At 35.3% G+C, this 16,815-nt stretch overlaps 2 protein-coding genes across 8 annotated transcripts; both read right to left on the bottom strand.

Moving 5' to 3' along the window:
- Positions 1 to 373: 373 nt before the first annotated feature.
- Positions 374 to 4,723, bottom strand: LOC111299437 (serine/threonine-protein kinase BSK1-like). Of its 2 annotated transcripts, none has more exons than XR_002691313.2 (9): positions 4,045 to 4,723; positions 3,782 to 3,917; positions 3,325 to 3,458; positions 3,129 to 3,234; positions 2,335 to 2,420; positions 1,744 to 1,932; positions 1,413 to 1,577; positions 1,054 to 1,330; positions 374 to 863 (listed from the first exon to the last, which is right to left on the bottom strand). XR_002691313.2 is itself a non-coding variant. In XM_022894659.2 (9 exons), exons 1-9 carry the CDS (start codon positions 4,405 to 4,407, stop codon positions 615 to 617), a joined length of 1,542 nt encoding a protein of 513 aa, XP_022750394.1. In that variant the 5' UTR covers positions 4,408 to 4,723; the 3' UTR covers positions 374 to 614. The 2 variants fall into 2 exon arrangements, 1 of the variants encoding a protein (XP_022750394.1); XM_022894659.2 differs by having other exon boundaries at positions 1,217 to 1,330.
- A 1,629-nt stretch (positions 4,724 to 6,352) lies between these two features.
- LOC111299240 (protein ALTERED PHOSPHATE STARVATION RESPONSE 1-like) lies at positions 6,353 to 12,704 on the bottom strand. 6 transcript variants are annotated; one of them, XM_089758041.1, is made up of 5 exons: positions 11,176 to 12,367; positions 10,904 to 11,076; positions 9,164 to 9,387; positions 7,628 to 8,385; positions 6,816 to 6,990 (listed from the first exon to the last, which is right to left on the bottom strand). In XM_089758041.1, exons 1-4 carry the CDS (start codon positions 12,074 to 12,076, stop codon positions 7,629 to 7,631), a joined length of 2,055 nt encoding a protein of 684 aa, XP_089614167.1. In that variant the 5' UTR covers positions 12,077 to 12,367; the 3' UTR covers positions 6,816 to 6,990; position 7,628. The 6 variants fall into 6 exon arrangements, with proteins under 6 accessions (XP_089614165.1, XP_089614167.1, XP_089614166.1 ...); XM_089758039.1 differs by having other exon boundaries at positions 6,353 to 6,990; positions 10,904 to 12,367; XM_089758040.1 differs by lacking the exon at positions 6,816 to 6,990 and having other exon boundaries at positions 7,058 to 8,385; positions 11,155 to 12,367.
- Positions 12,705 to 16,815: the final 4,111 nt, after the last annotated feature.

The raw sequence follows: 16,815 nt of genomic DNA, 5'->3' as shown, positions 1-16,815 counted from the left end.
GTTCGTTTTACTTATATACCTACCTATGACTATGAAATCCTGATATTCGGTAAGGCCCAATATTCGAGTGTAGAGACAACCCCATAGTTTCAGGAGATCACCATTGCCCAGTGTTAACAGATCTCAGTCTGTTGGCCCAACTGGAAACGACATTAACTAATGCTTATTCTCCTCTTCTTCGGGCTGGTTTGTGAAATATATTATTCTGGCAGCACAGATTTATTGCTGTGCTGTCATTGTCGCATTTTGTCAAGCATAACTTGTATACTTCACTGAGAGGTTAATTGGCAGCTTAGTTTTCTATTTTTGGGTGTTTTTCTCACAACATTTCTATAAGTAGGGCCACAAGAAAAAAAAAAAAAAAACCCCATCATTAACAAAATCAATTATTTCATTAAAATCACAACAAAAAAATAAAAAAAGAGGTGATGGCAGTGCCAATAGGACTGTCGCTGCAAAACGGGCCCCTCCCTTACTCGATAACACATGCCATATTTGGTCGGAATTCACAACTCAATTTTCCATTACACATTAATCTCACATGATTGGTTACAGCAATTGATCTAGCCCCTTACAAAAGAATATTACAGACCACAACTTGGGACTTCTCAAGATCATTTCCCAACCCGTTGCCTTTTTTCCTCTAGGGCAGCAGCTTCATTCAACATGTCAGCTGCATCCTCGTGCATGTCAAGCTTGGCAAGGGCCACGGCCTGCATGTAAAATGCTGTCGACCACTCAGGGTAGACACATTGCGCTTGCATTGCATCTCGGAGGGCAGCATCTGGTTGATCACAGAGAAGATGACAAAGACTTCTTCGTGCGTATACAGTTGGAGAAACCATGGTTCCAACATCTATGAACTGCAAAGAAAACGGATGAAATTAACCAACCACTACTGCATAAAAATGCTATCGTTTTTTTTTTTTTGTCCTTTTGCCGATTATCTATTGAGCTGACAAAAACTGCTCCAATCTGAAGCATACGAAGCAATAAGGATCTCAAATTTCCAATTTGCTTACTCATTTCATCAAAACTTAAAGATTTCCCTACCTTCACTTTTCTATTGAGCAAAAATCCCCAGGGTCCAACTGATAAAATACCAGAAGCACCATAAAGTTAATTAACTGGGTCAACAGACCCTAGGTCTTTTGGGACCAAAAGATTGCTGTGCATGAATGTCATCTCTTCATCCCAGTAGAAATGGAATGTATACCTGAGAATAACACTCTACAGCAGTTTTAAAATCTTTGTCACGAAATGCTACATCTCCACGCTTTCTTGCCTCCAACATATCTCTCATTTGTTGAGTCCACTCTTGAAAGGATAGCTGAACCAGTCCATATCAAAAGGGATTTAGCAGCACATAATAGATAGGCATCCACAAACCTATATTTGTACAATCCAATTACCTCATTTGTTCCTTCATCATCTTTGTAATGTGTCATTACAAAAATTTGATGGATAGCTGTGAGATCCATCCGTGAACAGGCATCACCCATCGGAGACAGAGGGTGCTGAGGAGTAGGAGGTCCCTCCTCATGCTTGGGAATTCCCAACATCACATAAGATGGAACCTGCAAATGAAGACTCAAGATACTCAGAGTCTGATAAAAAAACAAATTCTAATATTTCATAAGAACATAACTGCAATTGCAAACAAGATGTCCTTAAATGCTCCATCCAATAAGGAAAGATGAGGCAATTTGGAGGGAGAGTGAAGGAGTATGAAAGACAGCTCACATCAGGTTTATTTTGCAATGGGGTAAGTGTGGTCACAAGATCTTTGGTACTTGGCCGCTCCCTTGGTTCATATTGCAAACATTGTGAGGCAAGATCAAAGACCACCGTTGCCTCTTCAGTAGAAAAGTTTCCCTCTAGGTGTGAATCCATTAAGAGAAGAATATTTCTGCCTCGTATCATATCAAGAGCCTGCATACAAATAAAATATGAATAAAGAAAAGAGAGGAAAAAGTAAAGAAAGGAAAAATCATAAGCGACAAAAATGATATTTTTATCCCTTATTCTTCAAGAAGAATTTCATAAATAAATCAGTTGGAGTCATCATATCCAAGAATTGAATGATGTATCATCAAAACAAAGCCAAATGCATGTAGATCATCCAAGAGAAATCACAAATCCTTGGTATCCATATATCCAACACTTTCAAATAAGAACCTCATTTTAAATGACTATTCAATTTTCCTGTTAGCTTTCTCATTCTAGGTTTAAACACCACAATTATATACAGCTCAAATAGTGGAATCATGCCATTATGTAGGTACATTACAATTTTCCGAGCATATAAAGAGTACTTAAAGGATAATTACTTACATGACTTGGAGGAATGTGCTTTCCACTGAGAAGATCCAAAAGGACAGTTCCAAAGCTGAATATAACACTTTCAGGAGTAACCCTTCCTAGAGCATGGACGTTAATAAGTTAATCAAATCAGAGTCAATCATTCAAGCCAAGAACAATTGCCATACAAATAATCCATGGTGAAAATTATCAGTCCTAGAAACTTCGAAGCTAACAATCAAATTTTCATGATAGAGATAGTACACTTTATCTTCACAAATTATGATTAATGCATTATGATCATCTATACATATCTGAGATGGAGGAAACTTTTACTGCCCTCAAACTTGCAATCAATCCCAACCATGTCAAAGCTAGCTACTTTAGCAAAAGAAAAAGAAGATCCATTGGTGGTCTAACATCTCCAGCATCATAAACTCTCCACCTCTTCCCCATATTTGGTAAAGATGAATTGATGGCAGTTATTCTCAGATAATCTATCAAGAGCAAGTTTAAACATGTTTCATTCATTTGCAAAACAGACGCATCATCACATGTAATTTGACAGAGATCACTCACTACAGGTGTTTGAAAAAAGTCCGTTTATGTAGTTTTGTATACAATTCTGTCAAGGCTCCTCCACTCTATCTTAGAGAAAATATGAATGATAAAACAAATCTAACTATTTCAAAACAATTGACTAAATGACTAAGTTTTAGATATAGACATACACGTTAAAAGATAATAAAATGTGAAGGAAGATTGTTTTATTTTTCCTAATGAGAGTGAAGAAATAAATCAAATAATAAAGAGTTAAAAGCCGTTACCATTTCTTAAATACTCAGGAGGCGTATATGCAAGATTGGTACTGTAACTTTTCCCATCCCTACTGTTCTTCATCAAGCCAAAACATGAAAGTCTAGGATCACCATTCTGCCAAAACCATTAACAAAATTATCAATTCACTCCATAAAAGATCAAAACAAATACCAAAACCTACAAAATAGGGATTTCTTGCAACACCTCATCAAAGAGAACCCTATATGCATTCAAATCATGGTACAATGGACGACCTTCACTACTGCAATAATCTAATGCTTCAGCTATATATAAAGCAACTCTCAATCGCATGACCCACTCGATAGTCTGGTTCTCCCCTGTCAAGCAAGAATAAAAACTGAAATTATCTTCAAGCCAAAAATAAAAACATGAAAAGGAAAGAGTAAACCCAAAATTATGCTTCCATCAGTCCATGGGACAATATGGCGAAGACAATGTAATGTCCTTCGCAATATAAGATAATATCACGCAGGATCTAACTGGTTGAGATTCAATTAGGTGGAAACAAAATTAATGAAACACATCAATAAACATCCAATCCCGTTAGGTCAGAGGAAGTAATAATTGCACTTAAATGGAATTAAATTTAATTTGTTTTTGCTAAAAAAAAAAAGACATGGCAGCTTAAATTGGAACATACAGTGAAATAAATGCTTTGCAAGGGTATCATTGGGCATGTATTCAGCAACAAGCAATCTCTCGTCACCATCACAGCAATACCCAATCAAATTGGCCACTCTCTTATGTCTCAGCTTTCCAACACCCCACGCTTCATCCTTTAATGATAGGCAAAAAAAATTTAAAAAAAAAAAAGAAGAAGAAGAATATCAGAAGAATTGAGACCCTATAAATGGAAATGATTCGATTATTTGGGGAAAAAAAAAGAAAGATAGAAAAACGTACGGCGAATTGTTTTGGATCGGGCCAGGCTAATTTGGTGAATTTCTTGATGGTGATCCAACGGCGATTATCGTCGTTTTGGAGGCGACCTTTGTAGACCAAATTGGGGGCCGTTTCGCCGCTTTCCGATACGATGAAATCGGAGCTGAAGTTGTTGGTGGCCGCCTTAAGCTCAGCAAAGGAGAACTCCGAGAAATCAGGGACGCCCCAGGCACCATCACCAAGGGAACCCGTTCCGTTGGACGTTTGGGGAGGGGCGTAATTGGTCTGAGTGATATGGTAGTTGTTGCTGTTGTGGTGGTGGTTGTGATTGGCTTTGGAGTGTGAGTCGCGTCCTCTCAGAAAGGAAGATTCGCAGCAGCCCATAACTCAGGGAAGAGTTGAATCAGACGACTAACATATAACCATAGAGATTCCTCTTTGTTCTTTTTGTTTTTTTAATTTATACTTCCGTTTTTATTTAATTAATAATCGAAGAGGGGCGGGTGATTGGGAAGAAACTTTTGAAGTTTTGAGAATCGGAGGTTTGCCTGCGTGTGTGTGAGAGAGAGAGCGAGAGAGATCTAAAGAGTGAGAAGCTGCGGCGGCTTTCTCTTGCTTCTCATTGCTTACCTTTCGTTCTCCCTTTCTCTCTCCATCGTCTCTTACTGCCCGTTCTGCACTGACAGAACCTTGGTCTCCCTCTCTCTTCGTTTTTTTTTTTCTTTTATAATTTCTACTGCTATTGAATTGTTCATTTGACGTGCTTGAAGGGTGTTTTTGTCCTTATGAGCACCGCTACACGACCAAGTACTAACGTCTCATTTTTCTTTCTCGAGATATTTTGGACTTCCGTTCTGTTCTTTCTTCCCCTACCAGACGCTACGCTACTCCTTTTTTTTTTCTTATTTTTCTAACAAATTATTTAATATACTATAAATAAAAAATTTAAACTCTTATCATCAATTGACATATATTTTAAAAAATATTTTATTGCTTGAACAAATAGTAAACAACTAATATTTTATTGCGTCAGCGAGTTTTTTCTTTAATGAGAACGAAAGAAAACGACGGCATAAAACTTTTCTATATTGAAATAAACTAAAAAAAAAAAAAAAAAGAAGAGAAAAATTATTGGTAAACTTTTTTTCAATATTTGAAATCGTTCACAATAAATAAATGGAAATTAATGAATTTTAGCCTCATAAAAATTCTATAAAGTTTCAAATTTAGATAGCTAATATGAGTGTACTTTAGTTAAATAAAAGAAATTAAATTTTTACTCACCTACCGAGTTTATTGTCACTTGCCCATATAACAATTATATATATATTCTTTTCTAAATATAACTGAATCGATATGTGGTATAATCCTTTAAGTAAAAATTAAAAGCCTTAATTAAAAGTTAAATACTTTATCAACCAATTACTTGTATATTGAGAATATTCGAAGAATATTGATTCTATCTTAATCAATTATTGGATGTTTACGGATCAAATTGTATCATTATACAATTTTTCAAATCCAACTAAAATGATTAAGAATAATTTAAATTTTATTGTGTTAAAAATTTATTTTTACATTCATTATGTTATTTTTATCAAATTCAAGATGGGATAATGCATTAATTATAATTTATTTTTAAAAAATAAATACATTAGCTAGTGTTATTAACATTCTCTGATATTTATATTATGGTATGTTAAAATTAAATAATTTTATATGTTAGTGAAAGTTTTGGAACTAATCACAGAGATTTGGAAACAAATCATTAGATTTATTGTGTTTATTAAGGAAGGAGGCGACGTGTGGTGAGCCATTGGTTGTATGATGAATCCGATAAAGGGAGATGCAGACTGAAGCGTACGAGTTGAAGGTGGGTGAGTTTTGGGGCCTTTCTTTCGGGTTCGCAATGACATCAGTATCGCCTTCAACAAAAGCTTACGCCAGCGATACGGTTATTCCGCTTTCCTTTCAACGTTGTTACAATTTCTATCAATGTCCTTCTCAATAAACCCATCTTATCTTAAATTAATTTTAAAAATAAAGCCAGAATAAGTCTTCTTTTTTTTTTTTTTTACTTTTAAGCAGTTCAGAGAAGGTTCTTCAACTGGTGACTGAGAATGAACCTGTTAAGAACGTAGTTTATATATACTATAATTATTGCATTGTTTTAGGAATGTAATTCTAGTGTGTGTATATATTTTAAAGAAAGGGGGAGGTAGGGAGTGAAATTCTAGTTTTTCCAGCTGTCAGAATGCCTTCAAGATTATTTCCGATTATCCGCTAAAAAAAGTGAAGCTAAACATTAAAAAAAAAAAAAAACACTAATGACCATATATGAAAATTTTAGATTAATTTGAGAAGACGAAAATGCTGCTTCCAGCAAAGTGGGAAAAGAACATAGAAATAGAAAGGCTTTTACGGGCATGCCGGAGAGAGAGACCATATGGAGAACTGAAGTAGCAGAAAGCAGCGAACGATGGAGACAACCACAGAATATGAAGGCTGGCAATTTTTATTTTTCTGGTAAACCGACATTTTGACACTTGCATTTACCCCCGCAACCGAAAAAAACTTGTGGAATTTGCTTTTTTTTTTTTTTGGGCAAATGATATTTAAGCAAAGTCAAAATGTATGGGTCTCAATCCCTATCAACTTTCCTGGTTGCAATTTGATTAACTCTATTTCCTCTTTCCTTTTCGGCCACATCATGTAGCTTAGCTTGGATATTTCCTAAGGTAGGATATGCATAATCATAAACCGCATGCATGGATTGAAAACGCTTGCCCTTTCCTTTCCACCACTTTTCAATTATAAGCAAACTCAAGTATTTATATGTATTCAGTTTCAATTCGTCAATACTAATCTGAAAAATGTTTTGAAACCTCACCTGGCAGGCGGGGGAATTTCTTTTCAGTGTTATGACTGGAAATTTGACTTCGATGAAGTACCAAACTACCAACCTCCCTGCAACAGTTCAACTCTAATCATCTAATTGCTGAACCAGCTTATTTAAACAATGAAGGCCGAAAACTAATGCATTAAAGAATAATAAAATTAATATTATGCTGGCAAGCAGACAGTGCAGCTGATGTCAAAAATCGCTACCACGCCAAAGCACTTTGGTAAATTCCGAGATAAAATACAATCAAGCATATACGAGGAATTAGCACCCTATATATATGAATACGACACTTAAAACTATATATAACAGTGCCAAATTTGGTTCTTTCAGCAGCTTGGACCCTTGGCAGCTTTGAAACGATAAACCTGCAGCTTATGACCATAAGGATGCTTTTATCATATCTTGCTAAACCCAAATTCAGAAAGACAGATTGGGGGAAGATGCCTACGGACCATGACTTTTCCAATTCAATTCGTTGACTTTCAGCAAGGGAAGGCAATAGCCAAGTATCCTGAGCATTCAGAACCATTAGGCTCAACCAGGTTTAAATCAACCAGACATAGATTGTACAGAAGTGAGATGTCATCACAAGGAAATTTACCATAGTTATCCCCAGGCAAAACCGAAAATGAATTGACTTCTTTCAACTAATAATAATTAAAGCTGCATAACTAAGCAATTTAGAAGCCGGCCCTATACCTTAACCATGATAAGGACATTCGGGGTTATCTTGAATGGCCATGCCCTCTTCAATGCATTCATGAAGCTCCTCATAAGCTTGCCTCGAAAGGATAGCAAGCTTCTCCATTGCCGAGAAAATCTGCTTTAGATCGTATTGAAAACTAGTAGCATCCCTAATATCACTACGACCTGTGGTATCTCTAGGTAGAAGGACAGAACTTTCTTCCTTTGCCTGCAGGGTCATCTTTTTCACTCGAGCTTGCATCATTTTTTGCATCTTTTGCTCCTCCTTTTCCAAGATCTTTACTTTTCTTTCCATATCCTTATCAGCAATAATCCTTTGTTGCAGATCTGCATTATGCTGTTCCAGCACTTGGTTTATGCTCATTGAAAGTCCATGCACCGCTTCAAACAATTCCTTATCCGACAGTCTATCCATGGCTTCCAACCACCGGTAAATGATCACAAATATGGGGGGTGCTCCGCATCTACCATGAGAGAAAGGCGATACACCATTTCCTGTTTCCTCGGGTTCATATAGGAGACATCTTCGTAGCCAACCATTCAACGATTTGACATAACCCCTCTGGGCTGCAATCCACCTAGAGAAGCTATGGCTCCAGTTTTGAAGCTCAAACTTTAGTTTTATTGCCACCTCAAAATGAGCATCATTAAGCCTTCCATTCAGAGCAATAACATCCAAACATTTGGCTTCCATAACCTTTTGAGACTGACAGCTATGGCATTCTAGCATTACCTTCCACATTTCAAATAATCTAAAACAAGAAAATCGCAGTTAGCCATTTTTCTTTAACCAACTTCAGAAAATCAAGCATTGCATTGTCACTTCAGAAATGAAAAAAAAAAAAAGAAAAAAAGAAAAGACTAAGAATCATTTGATCTCCAGAATTTGCTTTATTTTCCCCCATCCCACTTCCCAGTTTAGTTCCCTATGAGACTGATTTCCCTAATCCTGATTGTCAACATTAACTTAAGACTTTGTGATGCCTTCACAGAATCTAAGGTTTCTCTTCAAACTCAAAAGTGTCCATTATCAGGTCATTTTCTTGGTTATCAGTGACTGCACTTATTCCCAATATCCTAACCATAAACTGCAGTCTCTACAGAAGCTATTGAGAGCTTAAATATATAATTAGTGAGAGAATATACATTTGTTATGATAAACAATTCAGTTAAAAGTATATTTAGGGGAATAGATGGGTAGTTGCAAAAGCCTCCTAATGTAAATTCAAGTTAAACCAAATCTAATTATTTTCTCTTTTGTAAAATTTTAGTGTCCAGCCCATATTTGTTAATAATGAACGTTTATTCCCTTATTCTTTAAAATTCTTCTATATCACCGTTTTCCTTCTTCAAACAAATGGAAAAATAGGTGCTCTGTTCTTGCAAGAGATCAACCACCATTCTCCTTCCTAATTTATAATCTATTACAAGTGAATATAATACCAGCAGCTGAGGTTTAGGTCTTCTAGTTATGATCTTGAGATTTGCACAACATAAAACAGAGTAGTTTTTACTGGACTGACAACGTACCTGTGAATCAGTTCACTGATCTGTGGCCACAACTCTTCGTCCATCAGCCTATTTATAGTAATCGCTATCTTGTCAATAACTTCAATTGCAACTCTCATCTTAGTAGATAAGGCCCTAATTAAAGTTCGCTTGGAGTCAACTCTGCGAGCATCAGCACCCTTCTGATCCAAGCTTTTCATCTGCCTACACTTCTTTGCATGAATTATACGCAGCTTCTCCTCAGCCTTCAAAATATAAGTAAACAAGGCAAACCATTTTAAGACTAAACCTTGTGCAATAAACCTGTATACTCATGATAGTATGTTTCTATTCAACCTGGATTTCGTCGAGAATTCCAAAATTGGGTCTCAAAAAGCTGCATGAGAAAAGCATGGGGATAAGATGGAAAAGGATAATGGTTTCAATTTAGAGCATCCCATAATAGCTGCCTAAATCATTGTGAAACATTGTACTTCCAGTCCAGTAAGTGATTTTTTGTCCCCTTAAGTTCTTAAGTTTCCACAATCCACGCGGAGATTTGATTTCGAAAAACTCAAATACTATGGCTATGTCCAATAAATAAGTATATATCCCCGTTTAATTCTGGTCATTGAATAAAAAAAAAATTGATGAATAACTATTTTTTTTTTCAGTTATTCTTATCTAATCTATTAATAACAAAATGAATTCTTTCAATACATAAAATAAAAATTCTAATGGCTTTTGTTACTATAACCGTCCCGACCATGATTTTTCTTTTTTTTTTTTTAAGGCATTTCATTTGGTCTTGAAATAAGAAGTTGTAATGATACTAGCTATATATAAAAAAATAATAATAATAACTAAAATAAAAAAAATAAATAAAAATGATTAGATAAATAGTGGGTTCCATTGTTTTTATGGTTACTTCTTAAACGATGAAATCCCCATATCCAAATAAAAAACAGCTGACTTGTATAAAACAGATAATTTCAATATACATATCTTAGTCTCTCCATTCTAAAGATCACTATTAAGCATATTGATGACGCCCAAAAGACTAGGGGTCTATTTGGATCCTATCATACATCAATGAGGTGCAATTGAAACATTTAATGAGTTTAACCGTATCATTTTTTGCATTTGGATAACATGGGTCGGTGCTATGGGTGTTTACCAATGGCACTGCATCTTCAGTTTGCAAGTGGATCCCATCAGTGAAAATTTTCAAACTCACTGCAGTATTTATTTTGAAAAATATGTTTATTTAAGTTTTTTTGTTTTTATTATTCTTAAAAGTATGGACAAAAATATCCCTGTCATTTAAGGCCTTATTATTAAAAATAAATAGATAAAAATAATTTTTAATAGTCAAAATTTTAATTATTATTTTAATATAATTTAATATGTGTCAATATTTTGATGGAATAAATTTTTAATATATTAAATGTTACTAATATTAAAATATAAATAAAAATTAATTTGTTAGTTATTTTTAAATTAATATTTTTAATAATCTTTTTTTAATTATAATTCATTTAATCTTTATCATTAATTTTGTATCTAAATATGTATCTCATCCTTGCAATATTCAATCCATCCTAATAATAACTAATAGTACTTCTATCATTATTTTTAATGCTATCAGAGCCGATACCACCTCCGGTACAAATGAACCCTAACTCATTCACCTTTTCAGTACACAAACTTGAACTAAAGGGCAAAGTTGAGTACGTGTCAGGTAACGTAAAATTCAAAAGCATCTTAAATTCTTGACCATACCTTGACTTCATCGTAGAGCTTCTTCTCCCACACGCACAGTTTCCTGAGAGTAGAAGACAGATTCTGTGAACTCACAATCTCATCATTATCCACAGAACTAATCTTCTCTTTGGACGGTAAGGACACTGTTTCCAATGAATTTGAAGTAATCACATGAAACCTCTTCGTCGAACCTGCATCGCAGAAACCACAAAAGACTATGTAACTGAAACTCCAATCCATAGTTTGATAAGGGAATGTTAAATCTATGCCTTGATAAACAGATTTTTTACGATGATAACGAAAATTTCCAGTGTCAAGGATTTTCAAAACTTCATTGCCGGACTCCGAAGCTTTTTCAAATAGGACTTGTAATTCTTTCGTTATCTCAGAAACACTTTCTTTGCCGCTTTGATTCTTGGGTTTATTTAAATCAGTCCTCTTTTGAACCTTCTCCATCTCTGGATCTACTTTCTTCTTATTCTCTGCATCACCATTCTTCACTGGAACAGCTTCTCCGCTCGAATTTTCTTCTCTTTTTTCTTTTTTACAATTTGCACTAGTTTTTTCATCTCCATGAATTTGCTTTACTAGTTGTTGGGCTTCAAGACCATGAGCTTCTTCTTTATTCTTTACTGTTTTGCTCGTAGAATAAGGTAACTCGTATCTCTCGTAAATTTCATCAAAAAAGTTCAAGTAATCCCAAGCCCCGCTGCCCGGAGCCGGAGGTGGAGGTGTTTTCCAACCTGAACCATTGAATTCGAAGTTCTGGTGTCGATAATTACGATCAGGCAAAGAATATGATGTTAGGATTCCGTGATTAAAATCATTTGGATGGATTTGGTTAAAAGATCTAAAATCTTTGCCTGTCGCTTCCTCTTCCGAATCAGTTTCGAACTGAATGTGCGAATCTGAGTTTGAACTCGAAAGAGAATGATCCGGCGAGGACAAGGGAGAAGATTGTTTCGGCGGTTTCTCGGTGGAGACGGCGCAGTCATCACCGGACATAGATTTGAGACTTTGATCGAAGAAATGGTGGAGAGTGAGGCCCAGAGTCTTGAGCGACTGCATGTATGCCATGTGTTCATCGGCAAGGGCGTAGCTTTGCTGGAGAGCGTCCTCGAGGAAGCTGCAGCGGTCGTGGCACAGAGAGACCGCCGGCAGCTGGTCGAGTTTTGAGGTGGCGCAGCCCATGAAATGACACGTGTCGTTTGATAACCAGCCCCCTGAAGGCCAAAGAACGTTCAAAAATCAAACAAAGCCAGATTTTGAAGGTCCTGAAAACAAGTTTCTCTCTAAGGCTTTCGAAGTAACGGCAACGGCTCCGTGGAAGCAGAATTTATAACGGAGATTAATGGTGGAGGGCTAGGCCGTTATAAAATTTTCTCCAATTTTATGCGCATTTAAGATGCAGCGTTTGTGAATTCTAAGAATGGCCAATTTCGAAAAAAATGAATAGAATAGGGAAAGAAAAAAAATTGATGTAAAGACTGGAAATCAGTTGACTGGGATTTATAGAAAGGGAAAGAGTGGCGGGATAGGCATAACGTCTCTTTGATATTTTTCTATTTTTGCAATGATGGTCCCTGCTACTTCTACAATTTGCATTTCTGACGCAACTTTTTATTTCTTATTATACTTCTAGTGTCGTATATTTTTAAATATAAGCCATGGCATATTTTTTCTTTTTTTTATGGCCTAAGAAAAAATAGATTCTGTAAGAAAGTTATGGAATAAAATTTAGGATTATTATTATTTTATTTTTAAATTTATACGTTCTTGATTTTGAAAGTGTTGAATATAGACTTGAGTGTGAAGCTACATGTCCTTTTGGAATGAAGTTAGCTTTATTAAATCAGGAAGGGAAGAACAGTTCCTAATTACCTCAGCACCAAATGCATCATATCTGCAACGTCTTACTCCGATAAAAGGGCCATTTTATCATGATGATATGACAACGCAAATCATTTTTCAAAATCATCTGTGATCCGAAATCATGCATGTATTTTTGTTCTTTTGTTCTCCATGATGATAAGGGCAATAAAATATTCAACTTTTACCACTTTATCATGTGTTGTACTAAAAGTGAATATGCCTCTCTGCACAATTAATAATCCTTACAACACTAATGGGGGATGGGGTGGCTCAAGGAAGTGAAAAAACTTTTAACCCATTTGGGTAACTTCTCTTCACCTGACGCGGGCAATGATTCTTTGTACTGCAGAAACTAAATAAGGTTTTAACGTTCGAATGCCAAATAATTTTGGAATCAAGAGAGGAAACTTTTGACAAATCTACGGCCATGATGGGGTTGTGAATCTTGGTGACTCGAATGGAGATTGTGGTGGAATTCCAACTCCGCAAAATCTTTGTCTTGTTGTCTAATCTCTTCTTTTTTTATGTTTTTTTTTTTTCTTAAGGTGGGAAATGCGTAGAGGACGAGAAGGCTTGGTTCTCATTTTCATCCCAGTCTTTTACATAATCCTAATTCCAGGGAAAGGCTATCTTCTGCTAGTGCCCTTCTAAAAATATGCTACCTCAAGAAGACAAGTTATTTTAATGTTTCATCACATGACTGTAGGTCTACCTCCACATCATCACGGCAGGGCATGGTCCCCACCCAAACCCCCCCCCCCCCCAAAAAAAAAAAAAAAAACCAATTCTAACACTTCTCTGATTATTACTAGGGAGAAATTGCAGGTGCCATTCATTTCCAGAACCAAAGTGCTCATATCGCGGAGACAGAGACAAATTGCTTTTGTCCCTGATAAAATATACTTTTTCCAACTGAGATGTTTTAGCCTTTTCATTTTTTTTATTTGAATGAAAGATTTAAAATAAAGAACCTGATCAAGACATCTTTTTAACACACTCTTAACTTGAATGATACTGTTGCTTGTACTGCTGTACAGGGGTCATTGGCCACCAACAATTCCATCCCCCCTTTTTTTTTCTCCCAGAATAAAGTTGGTACCACCAGAATTTGTCTCATTTGTTAAGTGATTTTTGAAAATTCAACATTGTAATCATGCAACAGATGGAAATAATGATTATGTTGTTTAATGCAAAATCAAAGAGAACTATAATGTCATGAGCTGACAGCAGAGATGTTGCCAATGTTCCTGCAGCCCTGAATCTATACGCTTGAAAAATGGAAATAAGGCCAGCAGGATTTGATTAATTAGAGCCTCACAATCACAAGTGACAACAGGATATTTTCGTTTTTGCAGCCATGTGCATGGGAGCCTGCCCCACTTAAGCTACTCTGTACTACGTTTAGTGCATTATTGGTGGTCCTTTTCGTCTTTATACTTTATACGGTCTAAAATAATTAAAGGACTTCAATTATTTTCACTTTAATTCGTTTACACTTAGAAAACTTTCATGCCTTGAAGGCTTAACCCATTAAAGGACATAGGCAAAACTTTTCAAAAAGGTGTTTGTAATAAGTTGGGCCCTATGAAGGCCTACCTTCAAAGTGAAACTTTAAAGGACAACGACCAAAGCCCAACGCTTAGTGGTATAGAGTATATCGGTCATCTTAGGGTTCAAATAGTTTCAATTTTAGAAAAAAAAAAAAAGATTATTAGGCTCCGTGACATTGGCTGGGCCCAGAAGGCGGTACCTTGATCTGTTTCTTTTCCCCTTTAATTTGCTTTTGCAAAGGGAGGAGCCGTAAATTACTATTTTCACCTTAAATTCAGAGTTAGTCATGCCCTTCATTTTTCTTAAAAAATTCGGGTCACATATTAATTGGTGAATCGAAATATCTAATTTGGCCTTCAAAACAGGGAAATAAAGACAAAATAAATGCATTCGTACGGGGCACATTCTTTTCGAAACCGAAAATCAAATCAAAACAACATAACTACACACAGGTGTACCATAAACTTGTCCGCAACGAGACAATGCAAAGTGTAGTGCACAAACTCCAAAAACAAATAACTGTCTGGTTTTTTTAGCATGCAATATAAAACGATCTAATCTAACACAAGCAGTTAAAATTAACCTGAATAGCTCATTCGATTGAACTTCAAGACTGCTTACCGATAAAATTGGCCCATGTTAGTTTCTCTTGAAGCCCGTTTGAGTAATATGGGAATAGGCATGCTAGCCCAAAGGCTCAATAAGGAGATGCTTAAGTTGTGGAAAATTATTGTGTTTCAATTTAAATAGAATACCATTTGTAAGTAAAATAAAAAGTGTTCAAACGGCAATCATATATTCAACATACCTAATGTTTCAATTAGACCTGATAAATTAAAATATAATAATATGATATGAATATAATATAAAAATAAAATACAAAAATAATATAACTTAAAATTATAATAACAACTATATGAGTTTAAGAAAACAAAAAAATTATATTTTATATTTTTATATCGATAAAAATTATGATACGTAATTTTGATGTAAAACATATAAATATATAAATCATTAAACTTAATTTTAATTCTTGAATGATGAAAAAAATGCACCTTAATCCTACAAAAAAAGGTTGATAAGATGGGCCCCATGACTCTAAGCATTAACCTTCTTTTTCTTGCCTAATTTGGATTGATTTCTTGGCAAAATAATAACTTTGCAAGTTAAAAGAGAAATCAAATTTCCAACTCCCGACTTCCAATTATTATGGGGATGCAAAGCTCCTAATAATAGACTTGTTTCAGTTCATGAATGTGATAAAAGTTCTTTGTTCAATTAATTTCACATTCTTCTCATTAGCTATGTGATCCACATAATTGGGACCAACTGACTAATTAGGGACCACACCATTAGTTCTTGGCTATCTTTAAACTCTGCTTTTGTTAGGATATCAAAACATATCCGCTAAGTTCTGAGCTATAATCTGCTGTCAGTGCCAGTGGAGAATCCACTATTTCTAAGCCAATTTGAAGGGGTGGAGGCAACCCCAATTATATGCAGTATTATATATATATGCTCTTTTAATCCCTTCATAATGCAGCATTATCTTGAGACAAAACTCATGATGAAGGAATGATTGCCTTTAATTATTAGCAAAAAGCCTCTTATTTAAAAAAAAAATAAAAAAAATAAAATCACCTAATCAAATTCAACTGTGTCTAACAAACCATGTGCTGTTTTCTTCTCTCTGTCAACGTGCTGCATATTTTTCCTTTTCCTTTTTGTCTTTCAGTAACTTTTCTTGCCGATTGCTTCTGCTTATCTCTTTGTTTTCTTTTTTCGTTTCTTTTATCTTTAATTTTGTTGCCATAAGAGCTGGAGCTGCCACCTTGTATGTTTCACTGCCTGTCTCAAAAGCCATTGCCTGCAACGTGCGACCGAAAAACCATTAAAGAAGCTATAAACAAGAAATAATTAATTAATTTAATTTAGCCTCCCTATTATTGATGCCTTTGGCCATTGATTTGAATATAAAATTTCCGGGAGTCATGTTTTTCACAACACCTAATTAAGAAATCAACGGAGTTACTGTTAATTATTATCCCAGGCCTAATTGCATCTTAAACGGTAAAATTGAAAGAGCTTTATTAATTCTGCAACTTTTTGTCTTTTAATGGAGATTTTAGATAAGCAATATTGTCATATTACTCTTTAATAATTAAGTACTGTCAATCGCTACAAGTTGGGTTATGGTTGTCCAAAAAACTAGTCAGAATCATGAAGCAAACCAAATGATTCCTAACACCTAGTGCATTGTCGTGTCTTGGGCTTTAGAAAACTGCAGCTATGTTCAATTGTTGCCATATGCCCACACAATGAAAACAAAGAGTAAGAGGGACGGAGGAAATCTTTTGAAGACCAAAAGTATCAGGGTTGGCAATCCAACCAGTTTCTGATGGGTTTCGACCCGATCCAACGACTTAGAATTTGTTTTTATTTTTTAAATAAAATTTGGATCGAGTCGGATTAAGTAATGTTAAAAAAAAAATTGGGATCGAATCGAA

Source organism: Durio zibethinus, chromosome 3, assembly GCF_047325235.1.
Source record: "Durio zibethinus cultivar Kanyao isolate XHJ-2024 chromosome 3, ASM4732523v1, whole genome shotgun sequence".
Lineage (NCBI taxonomy): Eukaryota > Viridiplantae > Streptophyta > Magnoliopsida > Malvales > Malvaceae > Durio > Durio zibethinus.
This window is presented reverse-complemented; position numbering and strand designations above follow the sequence as displayed.

Excerpts from the sequence above, each read along its gene's own strand:
- LOC111299437 (XM_022894659.2), bottom strand. The coding sequence starts at position 4,407 with ATGGGCTGCTGCGAATCTTCCTTTCTGAGAGGACGCGACTCACACTCC. Across the intron at positions 1,933-2,334 it reads AGCACATTCCTCCAAGTCAT|GCTCTTGATATGATACGAGG; the intron begins GTAAGTAATTAT and ends ATTTGTATGCAG. Across the intron at positions 864-1,216 it reads CTGTAGAGTGTTATTCTCAG|TTCATAGATGTTGGAACCAT; the intron begins GTATACATTCCA and ends TTTTCTTTGCAG.
- LOC111299240 (XM_089758037.1), bottom strand. The coding sequence starts at position 12,076 with ATGGGCTGCGCCACCTCAAAACTCGACCAGCTGCCGGCGGTCTCTCTG. Across the intron at positions 9,388-10,903 it reads AGCTCTACGATGAAGTCAAG|GCTGAGGAGAAGCTGCGTAT; the intron begins GTATGGTCAAGA and ends TATATTTTGAAG. Across the intron at positions 8,386-9,163 it reads ATCAGTGAACTGATTCACAG|ATTATTTGAAATGTGGAAGG; the intron begins GTACGTTGTCAG and ends TTCTTGTTTTAG.